At 39.3% G+C, this 21,068-nt stretch overlaps 1 protein-coding gene across 26 annotated transcripts in view; it reads right to left on the bottom strand.

Annotated features, from left to right (window-relative positions):
- Positions 1–697: 697 nt before the first annotated feature.
- The window catches only part of DLGAP2 (DLG associated protein 2), a 459,829-nt gene continuing 439,458 nt past the window's right edge, over positions 698–21,068 (bottom strand). For 17 of the 26 annotated variants that reach the window (XM_048936882.1, XM_048936884.1, XM_048936886.1 and 14 more), the window contains 4 exons: positions 17,033–17,124; positions 11,369–11,521; positions 10,481–10,498; positions 699–9,000 (listed from right to left, as the gene is read on the bottom strand). In XM_048936882.1, coding sequence (XP_048792839.1) covers positions 8,782–9,000; positions 10,481–10,498; positions 11,369–11,521; positions 17,033–17,124 — 482 coding nt within the window. In that variant the 3' untranslated portion in view covers positions 699–8,781. Of the gene's footprint in view, positions 9,001–10,480; positions 10,499–11,368; positions 11,522–17,032; positions 17,125–21,068 lie in introns of all 26 variants that reach the window. The other 9 variants (XM_048936873.1, XM_048936881.1, XM_048936879.1 and 6 more) reach the window with 3 other exon arrangements.

Here is a 21,068-nt window from a genome sequence, read left to right as displayed (position 1 = left end):
CATCTTAATATCATTGTAGAAGAAACAGTTTTCTTGTCATGAGATCCTCTCCAGACTGCAGAAAGGATCATCCTATTTTAGGGAACTCATTAAGGATAGGACAAGCTAAATCATCACTGGAATTTCAGCTAGAAGTGATCAAAGACTTTCTTAGTTGTAAAATATCACTACAGGACTGCAATGAGTGACGTTCTAGGTCACAATATGCACTGCTAAGAGACAGATAAAAAGAAGAGCTAAGCTGATCTAATGACCACTCTCCTTACGTGTCATTTTCATTAGAATTGCTGACATACAGCAGGAAAATTTTGAACCTTCCACAACAGGTATTAATAATGAAAATTCTTTTATACAAGTAATGAGCCAGCAGAGTACCAAATCTTTAACTTTATTGGTCCTTCCTGCCAAAACTTTTCACAGTTTCCTCACATGCCACTCATCCATGGCGTACCCAGCATCACTTATTAACTACTGAGATGTCAGCTCCTACATCCAGTTGACTCATGCCAAAATTCATCATCTACATGTTAAATTTTAAAACAAACATCTTTCTTGGACTCGCTTCCATCTGGGGAATTCATCCCCGAGGGTACCTTCCAACCCACTTCATTATCCTCTTTTTTTTTTTTCATTATCCTGAAAACTATGAAACAATTGACAACTGATAGGTTGTTGGAATGCTGCAACCACCGCTCCTCATTTTAATGAATAGCATCTCACCGTTTCTCTCAATTTCTCTCCTATGTCTCTCCATCTGCTGTTGCTTGCCCAATGGCTAGGTTTTATACTCTTTCTGCCAAGGGAAATCTTTTTATTTTGCAAGTATATAATATTGTAATGGTCCATAGCTAGGGGTTCTAAGTGTTATAATATAGAAAATAAATGAGCAATAAAAATCCAGTGATTCAAGGAAGTAAGCACTTTGACATGGTATTTCTTGTGCCTCCTTTATTTAGACTCAGAGACTCCACACATTTTCACTTATTGCCTACTGTTGCATCAGTCATATCAAGAAATGTGGACAAAGCAAAGTATTCGTCAAATTTTCTGCCGAGATGCTCAAGCCATGCTCCAGAGGACTGTTGTTCGCCCTTGAGGGAGCCAAAAAGCAAAAAGTGGACTAAAAGCTCCTTTTGGCTATACAACAGTAAAACACATTCACAGACCCTCCAGGATTCATGTTTCCAAAGCAAAGTCTTCTCGTTACTTCTGCCTAAGAACAAGTGCTTTTTAGACACAAAAGAGACTATTATTCTTTCTGTTAATGACACGCCATGGTCCGACTGAAAACAAGCGCGTGATGTTCTCTGCCTATATTAAGAATAAATACTCTTCAAAACATAACAGTAGTGTTGCATTGCTGACTCCATTTTTTGCCAAATTCTTTCAGACTTGAGGCGCCTTCCTTCTATCTCAGATGAAGCCCAATCAAAAATACCTTATTAAGAAAGAATTTGCAGATACTCAAAAGTCTACATGGCTAACTAACTTAGTGCATTCTACAGATCGTCTGATTGGAAATGGCATATTTTAATTAATGCAAAATTTTAAACATAATAAAGAGTGTACTCTATTTTTCTCAAAAAATTTAATTGCAGAATTATTTACAGGAGATGAACATAAAGAATACATAAACCAATTGAAGAGGCAGCTTCATAAAAGAGCCATGGGGCAAAACAGTGAAGCACATTTTCTTACAATCAGCTGGAGGTGAGTAAAGAACCATGAAAAAAGAATAACTCAATAATAAAACAATTCTCAAATATGTCTCCAAAATAACAAATAACATTCTGATAAAGAAGATATTACTGAGAAGCGAGAAATTATTGTAGCAATGAAACAACATACTGTACATTCAATTTAGGTATCCTGCATGCTACTAAATAGAATTTATCAAAAGAACCATAAAAGCATGAGAAAGAGAATTACATAAAATAGTTTAATTCTAGTGAAGTGTAGCTTTATACAGATGGTGAATATTTGGCACTCAGTTCATCCTCGTTGTTGATATGATTTCTTATGTATATATTTATTTATATATATTTATATATACTTTTAATGATAACTAAACAGCTAGTTTCCTGGTTCTAACATTCCTTGAAATCTATAGGAGGCATTTAATTTAGTCCTTAGGCCACGCATTTGTTTATTTTGGCATGTCGAATGGCAAATGAATGAGATTTGTCTCTGTGCAGAAAATCCTGCACGCTCATAGTGGCTTTTCTTCAGGAAAGAACAGTTCTAGAGCAGTGTAAGCCAGGCTTCTTCAAAGGGAAATATTGTTAATTCAGTAAATTAACATCTAGGGGGGTCTAAAGAACGCATATACTTGTGGAGCCCTTTCAAAATGAGTTGGCCATACTCTTGAACCTCCACAGGGTAAATCAAAGCATGGATATGAACATGTGGATTCCACCAGTAATTATAAATAATGCTGATATTTCTTTGTGAAGCCTACAGTCAGAGACCTGAACCTTCTACCAAGACCTCTGCTTTACTGTGACCAACGTGAAGGGAAGCTTGACATCCTACAGAACCATTATGCAGTAGCCAACTCTCACAGTAAGTCCTTTCTACCTCAGCAGGGCTTGCCAAGTCACGTGTTGACCTGCATTATAGTGGACCTATCTGACATTTCCCTCCAATTTCATTGTGTTAGATTCTTTAATGTTCTAATGCAACTGAGATCAGAATGCAGACCAAAGCTCTGCAATGGTTCGTCTCACAAGGAAACAAGTTTAATAGGTTAGCTTTAATAATGGAGAACACTGTGCTGAATGAGAGAAGAATAAGGAAAGGAGAAGTAAAGTCCTCGCTAACAGGCTGTGTTGGTGAGTAATGGCCATACATTCAAACAAACGTCCCCCTCATTTAATGTTAGTGAAAATATTCATGTTTTTGTATTAGTATTTGTATTATATTTGTATCTTGTACTAGAGACATAAAAAATCCTTTTCAACAACACCAATTTAGAAAAATAACAGTTTGGCCTTAATAGAATAGAGAATTAAATTGCCAGCTGATGAAAACTGTTCTGGGTTTGCTCAGTTCAGGTGCAAACTCTGTAGACACACCAATTAACATTATCTATGATCTGACTTCAGAAGCCCCATTCTGTTTCATCAATGAATGCTAATGGTAGGAACATCCACGTGTGGAAAGGTGGGCCCACGAACAAGCAGTCTTTTACTGCGATCATAATTTATGAAATGCAATATACGCTTAATAAGAAGGAATCTGGAATATGGTTTATATATAATGAATGTCACGGCCTCTTGCAGCTATTAGAATTTTATTTTGTTAAGGGGAGTTGAACCAACCTTAATATTCTGTCCAAATTCTTTTTTGGGCAAGTTTCCATTTCAATTTCAGTTTTATGGTTGCTGTCCTGAACAGCCTATTATGTAGTTAAACAGCTGCAGCATTACACCACAGAGGTAGCTGCATTACAAAGAAAAATTAAGCAATTTCTGTGTATACAGAGGGCTGAATTCTTGCCAGGAGCCTGTGTATGCATATGAGTATGCCATAAAACAGCTGTTCCCGAAAGATGTTCCCTGAAGGTGAACGTGGTGCAGATGGGCCATGGGACGTGGCACACTGGCAGTGCCGTAGCCAAGCTGCAAGGATGAGACACGGTCTGCAAGAATGTGATTACTGACCGTGGTTCCTGGGTCCAACTATCTGGGAACTGGAACACTGAAAAATTATTTTTTATATCTATATATATGTATATATACTTCAGTTCTCTGCAGTGTGAAAGAGCTGCCTCTAATCTGCCCCTCCTCACAGTTCTAAGAGATGTCACCATTGCTCTGCTGTACAAAGGACGCTTAGCGTTAGAGCTGAGCACTGCTTCAGAGCAATTGCCCAAACCAAAGCATAATCTTATGCCTAATTCCTTCTTGTGTTCCATGTTAAGCTTGGCTAGAGGGAAGAATGGGAGAGAACTGGGCACTTGGAAGTTGTGAAATACACAAAGGCTGCTTTTGCACTGCATGCCCCAGGCCCATCTCTCTGGCCAAAAAAGCTGTGGAGGAATGCACTTGTGAAGGAGAGGCTTATTAAGATCTCGGAGGAAGGGCTCAGCTCCTGCACCTGTTGATAGATGCACCCTCCTGGTGGAGCTCCTTCATCACCACGACCTCATGCCATCATAAACAGAAAAGGCAAAGGTTGTTCCGGAAACATGATTTGATTAAATTCTGTCCCTGCCTACAAGATCAGCATTGCTCTCTCCTCTCCTCTGCTTTGCTCAGGTTTTCCTCCTGGTTCATCGAGTCTCACTACCTGTTTGGCACAGGTGTGGACCAGGAGAGTCTCTAGCTGCTAGGAGGGTGGTGTGGAAGGAAACTCCCTGGCAGCATGGGGACAGGCAGGAGGGCCCTCATGCCCTCAGCTCTCCAGGCCAGTATCCAGCTGTGGGAAGGGGAACTGCCTGCAGGGAGCCCAGCCTGGAGTTTGCATGTCCTCTAATAAAGTGCTTGGAGATCCTTCTGGATGAAAGGCACTGTGTAAATGTAAGTATCAACCTGCTGGCCACCAGGAAGCACCTCTCTAAACATTGAAGGCTTTACTGATACTCCTCACCTGGAATGTAGCTCACCAGTGCCATCACCACAAGGTAATTGCTCTGGGAATAGCAGTGGGAGTAACACCACCTCACACTTCATTCCAACACTGCCTCATACAAAAGCTCCTGCTCCAAGGGATGTCACAGCTTTTCAGCACACACTCCTGGGCACCCGGAGCTACCAGCCCAAACTCAGACCTTGTGTGATCATGCACGAACCATCCCCTGTTGGGTTGGCATCTGATGCATCCCCAGCTTTGGTGCCATAATGCCAGTGGGGACACCAAACCCACAGACTGGCCTGGGCGAGCTCCAGGGACTGGATGCAATGGCTGAGACGGGCGGATCTGGGGGGATTCACCCCATGGATCGCAGCAGGGCCTGCAGAGACCGCAGGTCACTTATGGCACATGAACACTTAGGGAGAAAGTATTCTCCTTGCAAAACCACCAATGACCCCGATTTCCCTCGCTTTATTCTAGACGCAGTGCCAAAGGAGTAGAAACTAGGTTATTAATTTACTGATACAGCAGGAAACATAAGCTTATTTTAAAACAAATAATTTCTATTATATGAAATGTACTATATAGACAGGAAATCCACACAGCTTCCTATGCACGCTTTAATTCCTTCCTGGTTATCTCAAGTCTAACATAGTGACAAGGTATAAGCATAAATTAAAATGTAATTTTTTGGTATTAAACTATACAACATGATTAGTCTTTGCACACTGCCAAAGGCCATTCCGATCAGGTCAACAAGAAATAATAAAACACTCCATAATATACTTCACCAATTTACAAAGAATTTCAAATCTGAAAAAAAATGTACAAAGCAAAAATAAGTATGGCAGATACCAACAATTTCACCAGTCAGGTTTTTCTTTATTTAAATCTTCACAATCCTGTTTATTATACTTGTGTTTTACAGGCAATGAAGAAATGAATGGAGACTTTCTATAATTTTAATCAGTGAAAATAAGTATTAGTCCAATTAGTGTTCAATTAAATGCTATTTCCAGCTGTTCTGTGTGTATGCACTCCATGATGTCCACTAGCAGAAAGCATTCTACTTTCTCTCTTAGTGTTTAGTTACGTTCCTCCTATGCTGGTTTTGTAACTCAATCTTATTTTGATGCTAGGGAGTCAGATCACAGTTGATCTGTTAAGATCATGTTAAGGTACCATGTGCTGTGTTTCTCACATTGGAGACCAAAGCAATTTGATTTATCTGCAACACAAGTATGATAAGCATAATGTTATTTTTCTAAATGAACCGGATGTACAATATGTAGATAGAAATGGCTTATCTGCCTGTAATGATAGAATGTTACCTGTAGAAGAATTTAATATATTGCACTTTGAAATATAACATGCACAGATAACATATTATCAAATCTTTCAGTAAGCATCTAATTTGCATCTAATTTAATTTTGATTCCTCTTTTTTTTTCTTTCTTCTTTTTTAGAACAAAGGTGGAACAAAAAGAAATCACACATATCCAAAACTTATATTGAACATATAAGTAATGGCATGGGAAATATGGTAAAATACAGGGTTGGCATCATTTCTGCAGGCCTATTTTTGCCCGAGAACATCCAATATCATGGTAACATATAAAAATCACCAAAATATGATTCTCAATTAAAAACCTATATGGACTGCTCCAAGTCAGCATTATTAAGTCAACTGGGATCTAAATAAATCTATAATCTTTGTGGGTTTTTTTCACCGTATGTCTCCATAAGGTCTAGTTACCAGCAGGATCAGATTTAACTTGTCTTAATAGCACAGCATGACCTGTCCCTGCAGGTGGGGGTTTTCAAGCAAGTCATGTGTGAATCAAAAGGGAAATCAGAGAAAACGTTATTAGCTGCCATATATGTATACAGCAGCTATAGATATATATATGTGTGTGTGTGTGTCTGCCTATTTTAAATTTCCTTAATCTAGGAAAGGCTCTAGTTTTCTGTGGATATTTCTAATCAGCAGCTCCACATTAAATAATATATTAGTTTTCAACACTAAAGATGCCAATGTCTGCAAGTACATTTGTATTTAAAATAGTGAAACAAATATAGGAATTAGCATCGATATTGTACCCTACCCAGAATTCAGCTCTTTCCTTAATAGAAAATGCCTTGAAAACATGAAGGGTGGGAAAGATAATGCTTTTATCTATAGAAGAATATTTCAGGGATTTTTTTCTTTTTTTTTTTTCTTTTTTTTTTTTTCATTTTTGAGGGATATACATTCGTCTTGGTTTTTGCTTCCAAACATAGTTTAAGGCTATTTGGTAAAGTATATACCAGATATCAGGCTCGATTTACAGGGCTTTCTCCTCACAGAAACATCTCAAAACCTCATCTCTAAAGATTCCCATCTTGAAGCTCAACACACTTTATCAGGTGTGCTCCAAAGACAGAATTCACGCTTCATACTACACACTGTAGGAAAACAATGAAGGAAAAGGAAAAGAAATAAATAGAACCAAAGCAAAACAGATTAGAAGCAATGTCAGATCTGCATAACCTATGATAATTCACGTTTTCAGTCATCTGTCAGGCTGCAGGGTGTGTGGGACGTGGATTTAAAGTGCTCATCAGGTGAAGAACCAAAGTGCTAGAGTATAATTTAATAGCTGTTCTGCCTATGGCTAAATACATTAAATACATTGCATTTGTTAAAGCAGGTAAACAGGAAATGTAGATGCGGCTGTCTGTCTCGGTGTGTTAACGCTGTTTTGACCTAAAGTAGTACAGAGGAGCTTTCAAACCTTGCAGTCGGAGTCTCTGGGTTACATATCTTATTGCGTCTTCACCTGAAGACTTCTAAGTGCTGGGTTGCTCGGGTGGCTCTGGAAGGTAGGTGAAGTGGAACATTTCTATCTTAGTTTATTTTAAACCAAAGCCTCTGGATTGTGGTAGTCACCACCTCTCTCATAATAGTGAGAGGCTTGAAAATATATTATTTTCCTTATATTCCACGGCTGGAAATCAATTATCTCTTGAATCATGTTTGTTACATGTGAAGCAAGCAAGAAGCTTTTTCTTGCTGTAACTGATACTGCATAGAAAAATAGTTCTAAAAAAAATACAACTGTAAACCACAGTTCACCTTTACCTTAACATAACCATTTAAACTTAGATTTACTCACCACTCACATTCATATTTCTTAAACTGTTTACAACATCACAACTGGCATTTTAAACAAGCAAGATTTTTTTTTTTTTCTCAAGGATACCCTGGAAACTCAATTGATAGAACATTTTGAGAGTTTGAAGTATTACATGTAGCGCAGCTCTTGAAATAAAAGGGAGGATCATGAAATGAACGTTAACACATAAAAGAACTGTTAAAAATGCGATGAGTGTTCCAAAGGAGTAAGTATAACTTTTTCTTTACACATCTTGCTACAGAAGATCTAACTTTTTAAGGCTTCCGTTTTCCTTTCACCCATCACTCAAGTCCTCTTGCATTATAATTTTGCTTAGGTTTCAGAGTGTCGTTATACTGCTAACAGCAAACGTTTCTCAGTGGGCATTCCCAACACCACCAGACTTGTATGCTTCTTGGTTTCTGATGAACTTTGGAGTTTTAGTGGCTGGATATCCCTGTTCATCTCCAGAAACGTGATATGACATGAGAGGCCTAATATTATTCTGCGGTAACAAAGATGAGAAGAGTGGCAGAGCACATGGGTAAATATTTTAGCTGGGTTCTGGGAAAAGAAACTGGAGGTCAGAGAGATAAATGGGTTCTTTCTTTCCTGCTCTTTACGTTTGTAGCACCTTCTACTTGGATTAGCTAATGCCTCTAGTGAATGGTGAGATGCACCCATTGATAGTTTGTTATTCTTATCCCTAATTATCACACATTTTATAAAAATATAAATAACAAAAAAGTAAGCTGGGTTCCATCTCAAGAGGTGTTTCTTGTTGTCCTCTGAGAATATACTGGATAAGTCAGGTCTCAACAAGCCCTATCCATTGTAGCTGATTGTAAGTCAGACAATAAATACAAAAGAAGTTGTTCTTGCGGTGAGCTCAGCAAATTCTGAGGAAATCAAAAGCATTCCACTGTGCTTATGGCACAAAGAACACAACAGCAAGGGCATATTTATGGAGAGAATGAGACAAAAATTACCAGGTAAGTGACAAACTGTACAAGCATTTTGTCTAAAAAAGGAACTCTGCAGCATTCTGTCTTTAAAGCCGGGTTTGAGCCTCTGGGATGTATATCTCGATGCTGTCTGCACGCTCTGTGGCTGAATTCTGCCGGAAAGAGGCCGCCCTCTTAGCAGCCATGAGCCGCCTTCTGGCTTCTTGTCGCTGCCTGTCAGGTAGGTCCAGAGATTTTTCTCTTGTGATGGGGAATTTTCCTTTTGGGGGCTTCTTTGGTACAGGAGGAGGAACCTTTCTTTCTTCCTAAAATAGGGTATTAAAATAGAAGGTAAATGGCGTGCGGAAGATACCATCAGCAGAACATGCAAATCGAAGACATACAGTGCCAAATACTCATTACATACATCAAGCATGCTCGGTTTCTGCTCTAAAATCAGGTGATTAATGGATTGCGTGAATGGCTATCCATTCCAGAAACACTGACAAAAACCTGTTATTTCAGCACAAATTCTGTAGTCCTGTGCCTTAAAAAAGACTACGCTTCCTTTCACTGGCCTTGCAGATATCCTACACATGCAGTCTACGTACCTCACTTTCACGTGAATTTGCTCAGTTTTCTCTGACACATTATTACACTCATTATAAACAGAAACACACACTGGCTCTCCAATAAGAATTCAGCGCATCTGTGTGGTCTGATCAAATGAAAAGACTGTCTAAGATTAGCAGGACGTAATTTTTAATTAAATTAATCATACTGAGTTTAGCCTCAGCTGGATACGAAATAGCAGCTGTGTATACATATCTATTAGTTTAGTCTCCTCTATGGATTGCTAAATGGAAGCATGCAAGCACCAGCCAAAGAGAGAACATAAGTTAATTGTTCTCCTTGCCAGCCTGGACCGTTTTAAAGAAAATTATGCTGAAGAATTGGCAAACTACAAAGCAAGAGTCAATAGATGTGCTACCAAAGTAGCTGCCAATGGCTTATACAGGTTTTATATCAAGAACTATTTTGAGATATGAAATTGACATTGTACTCCATTTATGGACTGTGGAATATCATATAAGGGCCTTGAAAAGGTATTGTAGAAGCACAGAATCGTATAAAAGTTTAGGTTGGAAGGGACCTCTGGAGGCAATTCAGTATAACATTCCTTCAAAAGCCACTTGAAATTAGATCCAAGGTTGATGTTATAACAGGTTTTTCAACATCGTGTTTAATATTGGCCAAATATCTCCAAAGATGGAGAGTCCGCAATTTCGTATGTATAGTGTGATTATTATAATAATCTTTCTGCTGGATCACTTCTTAAAGTAATTGTAATAGTCCAAAGTATGGGCTGTTCCTTATGGAGAACACAGTTAATTTGAGGCACAGCAGGATTCAAACAAATATAAAAAGGTGAACTGCAGAATCATCTTTTTTTTTTTCTTTCTTTCTTTCTTTTTTTTTTTTTTAATTCTGAAAATTCTGAGTCTACTACCAAAATGCATTAGCCAAGACTAGAGTTAAATTTATTTAAGAATATATTTCAACGTTCCCAACTCAGCAAAACAGTGCATCAGCCTAAGTTGCTATTCTCCGTGATAGACAGCTCTCCCAGTCTTTATTTTCTCTTTTTCCTGTTTTTAGACAGGAACATAAGGGCTCCATTCCTGCTGTCCCATCTTATTATTTTTTCACTTTTACTTATTTTCCTCTTAGGAACATCACTGTTGCTGTCACTATAATAATTTCTTACTTCCAGTTGTCACTAGTAAGCAAGAGTTGCAAACTCACCATCCACCAACCAGTTGGCTGAAAATTAAAATCCAAGAGGAGCATGAAGAAATGAAAGAGTTGTCAAAATGCCTCCTAATTCCTCCCGAACCAAGCAAGAATTCACCTGAGGCCAACAGTACTGACTCAAACCAAATGCTGCCGTCATCTGACTGATAAAATAATCAGCAAGGGTAGTGGGATAATTCGGGTATGGGAAAGAGTTCTGGGAAGGGGAAAGGCAGTTTGGGAATCAAGTGCTTGTAGGCATGGTGCCACGTGCTTTGGAAGCCTAGTGGCCAGGGGTATCTCCCAGGCAGTGGGATTGAAACTGAGAAATGCGGGCAGCTGGCCAAAAGCACTCTTTTCCCCCAGAATTTCCATAGGCCAAACTTTAGCTTGACCAACACCATGTTCTGCCACTTGTACCAGCATCAATTATTTATGCAAGCAGGATTGATTGCTGTAGCTCAGGTTTGAGCTGGCCCAGAAGGAACAACATGCTGCAGTCCACCTTGATTGAATTCTTGGGCTACTGTTCTCAATCTGAATTACTCAGAACATGTTTCAGTTCTTGGTTTGTTTGTTTTTTTTTTGTTTTTTTTTTTTTTTTTAATATGAAGCCAGATAAATTCAAGAGAAGTTTAATGTAGCAGAGAGACAAGATTTTGCAAAATCCATTTTCTTTGTTAACACAATTCAGCTCAACATTGTTAAAAGGAAAAAAAAAAAAAAACTAAACAACCACACTGTTATGAGTGATGAGGGTTTCCATGTACAAGTTGGGCCACAGTCAGCTGTTTTCCTTCTTTGGCTTAGAAACCTACCACATTTCCCTACTGAATTTAAAACATGGAAGCTACAGTACTGTAAATGGGAGGGAAATGGTATTGCCCATGGTCTGCTTACCTTCCTTTCAGGTGATTCTATTATTTTCCATTCATTGAGTTTCAACTGGTGCAGTTCATCAAACTTCATGCTGACATCTTCAATTGAGAGCTGCAATAAGTCCCAGAAACCTGCCAGGTCCTGGGAAGTTGGTCTTGGCATGGCACTCGGGTCCTGTCATGCACAAAAGAGAGAATATGAATAGAGCAGGAAGCTTTAAACAAAGTGATTTGAGGTAGGAAGGGAAGTGTCCCAGTTCATTTTGCTGCACTGCTGCTCAGGGCAAAGGCTACATGTGCTCTGCAGCCGTGAGCTATGACTGAAAAGCTGTGCCTCCCATACAACTTGGGTACAAATAAGTGAGATTTCTTGCACTGGCCTTTCTGGATCTGAGAATCATGGGAAGCCCCTCAACACCATCTGCTGTGCTGACCTTCATTTCTAAAATGTAGCATGCTGACAGACTCTGTCTGCTGATTATTAAATGGAATAGGGATGTGGCTTATATTCTAGGTATACTGAAGTTTTGTTAAAAATTACAGACATCGTAGGTGAGTGAAACAACCAAACAACACCGCAAGAAAATTGTCAACTTATGCTGGATTTGATTATGTTTTCCTGGGTTTTCAAATGGACATGTAAGGTAAAAAATCTGGATGGGGATGTTTATTAGAATTTTGTTTCCCATGGGGTAGAATCCCACTCAGTAACCGGGCAGATGCTTTTCCCATTTACCAAGGTTAGGTAGTTATTAGCTGAAAGTCAATGTTGGATAAAAAATTACCTAAAAAATAGTATACAGACTCTATACCCCATATCTTGAGCCCTGATGCTTGTTCAAGAGGACAAGTTTGTCACTTCAGTGAAGTAGGGTTTAATTGGCAAACATCTCTGTGAAGATGATGGGCAAATGTCTATCAGAGAAGTATGTAGGTCACTCTGAAAGTAAGACCTCATATTTATTTCCATGGAAACTACAACAGTTATAAAAAACACAGTAATACTGTTAGATAGAGCAAATTCTCACCTACAAAACACTATTTTTCAACATAGTCCTCACCACTTTCACTAGCAATGAACAAGAGCCTTCATGTTGCACACTCGTAACAATCTGCACCAGTGGAGGTTATCCACAGTCACTGTTATCCACTCTCCACTGCTGAAATGCACCACCACCACTTCACTGCGCTCACATTTACTTTTTGGTCTCCATAAATGTTCAAAAAGCATTGATGAATGTCAATGGGTGCAATTCTTTCTGCACAGGGAAATTCAGTGACACAACTTTGCTTTCTACGCACTTTCATGTCAGACATCGTCTTGTCAGACTGCCCCTCTGCTGCCATCTGTCACATGACAACAAAATGTAATGGAATATTGGTGGAAAGTTATATGCCTCTGACATCACATGCCAATGTAATAAATCAGGAGGCATTATATTTGGAACAGCCCTTGTAGGTCTACACAATGGAACTGAGAGTAACGCAGTTGAAATCAACCCAAAAATGCTCATAATCTCCTTCCCAGGCCAAAGTTAAAATGGCTAATTTAATAAATAAACAGTGGTGTTATCGACTGAGCAAGGCTCTGTGTCCCATATGCTCAGCATCTAAAGGATGAAGGCATTCTATGTAATGAGCACAGCTTCACATAGTTACCTAAAACCTAGGAAAGAGATAAATCAGCATTTATTTTCCGCTTCTCCCTTAATTTTCATGTTCATAGGGGTCTTACAGTAGGGACTGCTATTTAAATTTGGATTTCCTCACTGTGGGAGCTGAGTGGCTGGAGCTGGGTATGACAACATGCCCTCCTGACCCTTCCCCATTTTTACAGGCCTCCCTTGGATGCTCTCTAATATTTTTATGTCCTTCACTTATTGTGGTACCCAAACCTGCACTCAGTGCTTGAGGTGGGGCCACGTAGTGCAGAACAGACAGTGACAACCCCTCAACTAACTGCTGTGCTGGGCCTGGGGCACCCCAGGGTATGGTTGGCCCTTTGGTCTGCCAGGGAACACTGCTGACTGAGATTCAACTTGCCATTATCCAGAATCCCCAGATTCCATCAGGCTGCTCTCCAGCCTCTCATCACAGAATCACAGAATCATAGAATGGCCAGGGTTGGAAGGGACCTCAAGGATCATGAATCTCCAACCCCCTGCCATGCAGGACCACCAACCTCCCCATTTAATACTAGACCAGGCTGCCCAGGGCCCCATCCAACCTGGCCTTGAACACCTCCAGGGACGGGGCATCCACTGCTTCTCTGGGCAGCCTGTTCCAGCACCTCACCACTCTCTTGGTAAAGAACTCATCCTCCAGTGCATACATATAGCCAGGGTTGCCCCATCCCAGCTGTAGAATCAGGCACTTACTATTGTGAAGCCTCATGCATCTGGTGATTGTCCAGCTCTCCAATTTGTCAAGACTGTTAAGATCTCTCTCTCTGCAAGGCCTCTCTACTCTTAAGGGAATCATCAGTTCCTGACAATTTAGTATTGTCTGCAAACATAGTATAACTTCAAGTCCTGTATCCAAATCATTGATAAGAACATTAGAGAGAACTGGTCCTAAACTAGAGCCATGCAGAAATCTTTGCTAGAAAAGCTTTTGTTTAATGGGGAATTTGAGGACTAGTAGTTACTATGCAGATTATAAGAGATTTCTGGAAAACACGATACAACTCTAGATTAGTATTCACTGAAAATGACCATATTGGGTAGATCCCTATTTACTTTAAAAGCACTGACAACATGTGTCAGTGATATTAATTACTCTAGAGAGGTCAATATTACAGGCTTCAAGAACTGACTAGTGTGAAATCTGTCAGCAACATATATTACATTGCAATCTGTTCTCTCCAGTCTGGTCTCCTCAGTCTCTCTCCTCAGTTTCCTCTGCACAGCCAGAAAGTGATGCCACTCGCGGAAATGCCATTGACTTCTGAATTGAGGGTAATTGCTCTTCTGTACCTTTGTGCTCCACTCATCCCTGCTGCACAAGAGCACAGCTTCCAGCGCGGCTGGGAGAGGAGCATGCGGTGCATCATATGGACACAAGAGGGCTGCCTCCTGCTGCTATAGCTTATGGATCCACAGCTCATGGATGAGTGCTAGTAAAAATTGTTGCTACTACAGTTAACTGAGTTTTGAGAAGATTGGCTTAAAGCTGCTTTTTTTTTTTTTTTTTTTTCCCTTTTTTTTTTTTTCAGAAGTGGCTTCTTTGTTTTTATTGTGTTTGGAATTCGGCTTTGCAGCTCTCTTTCAAAAGGAAGCCTAAAGCAAGCAAAAAGTATTCAGCCGATGCCTGTGTTGCTCTGGTTTTGCCTGCAATCATGACATACTTAGCGATGATCTCAAGAGCTGAGCAGAATGTCTGCTGACTGGAGTATGGAGGAGGACACTTCAAAGAAAAACATTATCTTATAAAAGATAATGTGAATAATTCACCAGGAAGTAGTCACTAATCAGGGATGCTTTTTTTAGTAAGAACTGTATACTGTAAGAGATAGGAGCTCAATTCTTATATAAAAAAATCATTGAAGCTGGTTGGTTTTATGAATTTATCCTGAATGAGACATCTTAACCAACAGCATCATCAAATGTGATCCTTGAAACTGTTCAGATTCTTTAGAACAATCCATAAGCCATGGAGAAATTTCAACGTAAGCATGTTCCTCTTCCTAAGACTGCTGCATTTTTGAATTGGCAAAAGTAGATGCTGTTCTCTGTCCTACATTTACGGTTACTGTTGTTGAATACTGTTAAAGAAACCAATGTGTTGGAGCCTTGTAAGTGCCAGATGTACTGCAGTAGCTGTTATCTGTGAGCATTCCCATGGAGGACCAAGATGCTGCTGCCAGAGAATATGGAATGTCTGCTGTAGATGTGGGCTAAGCGACTATTTAAGAACAAACACTACTACTACTCATAAGAAGAAAAGCTCAAAACATGAATGAGCTAAAAGTCCAGTTCTGCATTTGTTCCTTTCTGCAAAGCCCATTGGTGATTTAAGCGATTGGTGAAAAATATTCAGAGCGCAAATCTCCAAAACGGAGTAAAGCTGCTGGTATGGAGTTCAAAGGTTTATTATCCATATAAGAAGGAGAGGAATAAAATCTTGCCTTTCTTTTTTTTTTTTTTTTTTTGATAAAGCTGTCTCAAAGCTATGGATTCCTCCTATTGCTTTTGCAGTAATGACATGCTAAAGCTTCCAAACAGCCATCAGCTGTGCAGAGCAGGAGCTGCTCTTGTTATTACAGTAATGCTCTCAAGCACAGTTCCCGGACCCACTTGAAGGAAAAGCGAAGTGGAGAGCAGGTTGGGCTCTCTAAATCTGATTTTGCATAGCTTAATCAGTCAGGAAACAGAGGGAAGTCTGAAATTTACCGTATGACACTTTTAGATTTTAAGGAAGATTTCCTTCTTTCACTATCAAACAAATGGAGAAACAGTAGCACATATGATACACTTGATATTACAAACTTGGTCATCTCCTGCTTGCCTGACTTTGCATATTTCCTCTGTCATTCTGTAAAAGCTATTAAAGTTCTTGTTTTGACAGACTCTTTGAAGTGGATAATTGGATTCTTTCCTAATGAGGACCATATATCTTACCCTTTTCTATCAGAAGATAGGACATGGTTGGCAAGACTCTCTCAGTATTTGATTACCGTTTCAGGAATTCTAGATATGAAATGTTATGAATGGAAAATAGCACATAAGTCTCTGCAGAATTACTTTTGCCTTAAAAACCTGTGCAGTAAATACTAGCAAATGAGGAAATGTGTCTAATCAGACAAACAGCTTGCATCTGCTGTAATGCATGCAGCAAAATTCAGAGCTTTTAATATACGAGATAGGGACAGTCAGAAGTTACACTTGATTTTCAAGTGAGCCAGAGATTGTAGGTGTTCTACCATCAGACTTAGCTAGAAGCATTATGTTCTTCTATTTCTTAGTATCATCTTGCCACAGCGTTTATATCACTGATGGCTGCTGTCATATTAACGAAGATAACATTTCGAATCAAATTAGTGTCTAATGAACTTCCAGAACAATAGCAGTAACTCCTACAAGTAATATACTGCATCTGCTCCTTTCGCCCTAGGACATCTTATATATAATTGGCAATGCAAATTATGAAACCCAATTTTATGAACACTCTGTATGTTCTCATTTCCAAGATCAGTCCCATTTTCAGGTAGGTAGAGAGCTGCACTGTGTCTGCTACTATTCTCTGCTTACTGTAATTTGAAAAACGTCTTTTCTCACCAGAAATACAGTTACTATTTTAGGGTACTACAAAAATAAGCCACAATATTATGTCTAAGAAAACTTGCATTTGTTCCCTTCTCATCCTTTTTTCTCTTTAATAACGACAGCAAAAAAAAGAAAAGACAAAACGCAGATAGTCTAAAATTACTGAAATTACATTTGCTTTGCTAAAAGATGTACTAACACAATACTTAGAGATTAAATTAAACAAAAAAAATAAAAGAGGAACAGTGAGACAAATGTGAGACATGAAAATGAGAATGTTACCATGTATGTACTCTACATTTTCTGTTGTTTTTGCCTTTGAATTAAAAGCATTAAGTTCTACAGTTTACAGTTAAATTCTGTGTAATATTAGGTATGAGTACTCATAAACTCTTCAAGAATGGCCAGAGATGGCGACTTACCAGATTTTGCTGACAGAGCCAATAAAACTGCTGGAATTTCTGAGACATGAGGAGCTGAGCACTTCCAACAGCACTTCGGATCTTGCCTAGGACTAAGCACACAGAGAGGTTATTATCAATAGATGTTTTGGCAGCAAAAGGAAATGCCATCTCAAAAAAAATATAACTGGAATTACAGCTTAGTTTGTAATGGAAATAAATATTTTGCCCCTTCTGATTATCCACATAAAATATTTTTTAAGAGATAGGGATATAGAGAAGCTCCATGGCCTCTTTCCTTTTGAAAATAGTAAATGATGTATTAGTCACATAGAACTACCAAGCCTGTGTTTGCTTAAGAAAGTAGAAAAGAAAAACAAAAGGAATGCACAGAGCTTCCTGAAGTAGGCACATGGACATAAGGTTTTGAGAATAATCTTGAATTACAATGTAAATAATTTTTTTTTTAAAAAAAAGCTCAGTGATAAGCATTATCACCCTGATTTTCATTGATTTATTCATTTATTAGAAAACGCATTAATTCTGACCTGAGAAGCACTTAGCTGCAAATAATTCAGTAGGACTACTGATGCTGAGACTAGTAAGTCAACACCAAATGTAACAGCCTATCAGCTTTTCTAGATTTATCTCTTATGTACCACCAGGCACAATTAACAAAAGTAACATTACAGACATAGCCAGGAACATCACTTATTTTGTTCCTTCAGTATTGTCATTTTACTGTCACATTGTATGATTAATGAGTTAATATAGAAATTTTCCTTACTTAGATGCTTAAACTAACCTTACTGCCTTTGCATAATATTCTGTTAAGAACACAAGTAATGCTTTATTTATATGAATCCATGAAGACATCTTCTAAATGCATTACAGACACAGAATAAAAGCCCAATGGAAGCTGGAGCTAGACTTGCTTTTGTAAATTGAGAGCTGTTGAAATACTCTTGCCTCAGTAAGCAGGTGGGTGCCTGTTTCCTCTGATATCAAAGGGAGCTTTAAATGTACTTTAGGTTACATCTTCTGATTCTGCAATCAAAAATGGCTTCTATCACTGTGGATGATCGTTGGATGAAGCCTCTTTAATCTGTCTGTACTGCGGAGCAAGGTTGACATGTTAAAATATAATGTAGACCATACCATAAGGATGAGATCTTTAGAGGAATTGTGTGTCTAAGACATTCTGTGGTAGGAGACATTACGTGTTGAAGGTTGGAAAATACATGAAGACCAAAGCATGGGAGCTTCAGACAAGGGGAGGACAAAAGCTCGTGCTCCAGGACTTTGTTAAACTGTTGAAACCCTCATGGTTTGTTGGACCTTCCGTACTGCCAGTGTACTGGCCATTTACAGTGTGCAGAAGCACTGAGGGAAGTAATCAAATTCATTTTATTTGACTTTGCTTCTAAGATCAGCTATCTAAATAAAAATTTCTCTATGCTTTATGAAAGGAAGGAGCTCATCAGCTTGCTCATGTTAGGTACTTATTTTTGGATGAGACGGATCTCCTCCTAAAGATGCCTATTTCTGTTGACTAGAGTGCCTGAGGGAACTGGATTATCCCGAGAAAACCAGTTCTTCTTGGACTCCCACATTTTTGTGGGACAAATACCATACTTCAGTTGGTAGCAGTATGCTTTCCTTATCAAATTGCACTTCCTTATGCTGCAAAAGCAACATTTTAAAAAGCACAAAAAACTGAGGTCTCAGAGAAAGATTAAGATTTCCATAAAACATCCAGATCTTTATATAATATTTAGGGGAAAGATACAGAAAGGTAGGTGTAGGGGTGATATAGAAAATGCTCATACATCTTTTATCATAGACTGGTAGAATCACAGAATGGCCTGGGTTGAAAAGGACCTCAAACATCATCTAGTTTCAATCCCTGCGCAGAGTTGCCAACCAGCAGACCAGGCTGCCCAGAGCCACATCCAGCCTGGCCTCGAATGCCTCCAGGGATGGGGCATCCACAACCTCCTTGGGCAATCTGTTCCAGTGCGTCACCACCCTCTGTGTGAAAAACTTCCTCCTAATATCTAAGCTAAACCTCCCCCGTCTCAGTTTTATGTTAAACATCCTCATCATTTCAGGGAACCAACTTGATGATTAATGAGATGCCTAGGGTTGAATGAAACTACAATAGCACAGCAGAACTGAACTGCAACATTTAATATAGAAACTATTCAATGCTTGCTGAGAGAATCTGAAAGCTTAAAGCTCATTTTCTGTAAATGCATACATATTTCATAACCTTAAAAGCATAGATAAATTTGTAGAGCTGTGGCTCTCAAACTCTATTTTGCTTTCTGTTAGACAAACAGTTTACAGCTGTGCCACAATACTAAATTAAACAGCAATATGCATAATTCATCTGTCCCTTGTGCCACCCATTTCTGAAGGGGTTAAGTGTTTCAGGGCTGCATGAGTAATTCACTGGGGATTTATTTATGTTCAGTTGGCCAAATGAAATAAAACATTTTAATTGGTTTGGGGTTTTTGATCACCAAACTCCTCACTTTCCTCTGTGGAGTTATTGGCTTAGGAAAAGCAATGTTCTGGGTGTTTAAAACCTGTGCAAACACATAGAAATCTAAATAAAGAAGAACTGTTTCCTTTGATCTGAAACAAATTGCTTTCATTGTCTGTCAGAACTTTTAACAAAGGCAAAGATGTATCACCCAGGCTTGTATCTTCCTTGTCCCTGGATGTTCTGTAGTACGGGACATAGAACAAACTATCAGGGTGGGGGGTCAGGATCCCTTCTTTCCTGAGATGAGGAATTTTGCCATAGCAGGTCCCTGGCACTGCCTTGCCAAACACTCCATACTCTGTTCAGCTACCCACAGAACGATTCTGTAGGCTGAGGGATGTAACGCTTGTCTCGCAGGGAATACAGCTCAGTTTTAGCTTCCTCCATTGAATTTGTAGCTCACAGCTCAAGTACAAAGCGTGATAAAAAAAAACATTGGTTTTGGCCCTACCATAGAAACTTGACAGAATCTAGATCTGCCTGATATATCCTAGTGAATCTCACCGTTATTCCAAACCCCAAATTAAATAAACATTTATTTGACCTTCATGATCATGAAGGACCACATTAACAGGCACCTGTGATTTAAAGCCCAGGCAGGCCAGAAAAGACTTAGGCAATATCTGTGCAATGTTTTGTGTGACAACCTCCATTTCAGATGTCAGACACTGTGCTTCCAGGCCATCTGCATGTGTCACCAAGTCAAACCATATGTCATACAAGAGTAGATAATGACAGAACAAGGGGAAATGGTCTTAACTTGAAGGAGGGAAGATTTAGGTTGGATATCAGGGGCAAGTTCTTTACCAAAAGAGTGGTGAGGCACTGGAACAGGCTGCCCAGAGAAGCAGTGGATGCCCCGTCCCTGGAGGTGTTCAAGGCCAGGTTGGATGGGGCCCTGGGCAGCCTGGTCTAGCATTAAATGGGGAGGTTGGTGGCCCTGCATGTGGCAGGGGGGTTGGAGATTCATGATTCTTGAGGTCCCTTCCAACCCTGGCCATTCTATGATTCTGCAGACTCTTAGGAAACAACCTTTGTCTGATGCTCGTCTCTCCAGAAGCACAGATCCCCACTGTGCTTGAGGAGATGACTGCCAGAGCTACTCTACAGACAATGAGTTTAACTAACTTGCAGAACTAAGGCCATGCTGCCAGGAATAACATTTGCTGTGAAGGAGCCTACAGCACTGGTGAGCAGCCTTTCAAAAAGGCTCTAATAGTGGTGAATACACATGTATTACAGGCCTGCCATTTACTGAAGATCTAACTCTATTTCCATTTCAATAAGTAAATGAGACTTAATAAAACATAGAAGTTAGAATCTCTCATATTCATGCTACTCTGCTTTGCTGTAATTAAATTAAAGTATTAAAACACTTCAATTCATAATCTTTAGCACAATATTAATAGACAGCCAAAGCCTTGTCATTAATTTCATGCATTGGGGAATTATTCTGATGAGTGCAGATTGATTATCTCCATGAAAGAATGATGAATGTTACAGACT

This window comes from Lagopus muta, chromosome 2 (genome assembly GCF_023343835.1).
Source record: "Lagopus muta isolate bLagMut1 chromosome 2, bLagMut1 primary, whole genome shotgun sequence".
Classification (NCBI taxonomy): domain Eukaryota; kingdom Metazoa; phylum Chordata; class Aves; order Galliformes; family Phasianidae; genus Lagopus; species Lagopus muta.
The sequence above is the reverse complement of the archived record's forward strand: the minus strand, read 5'-3'. Positions and strand labels throughout refer to the sequence as shown.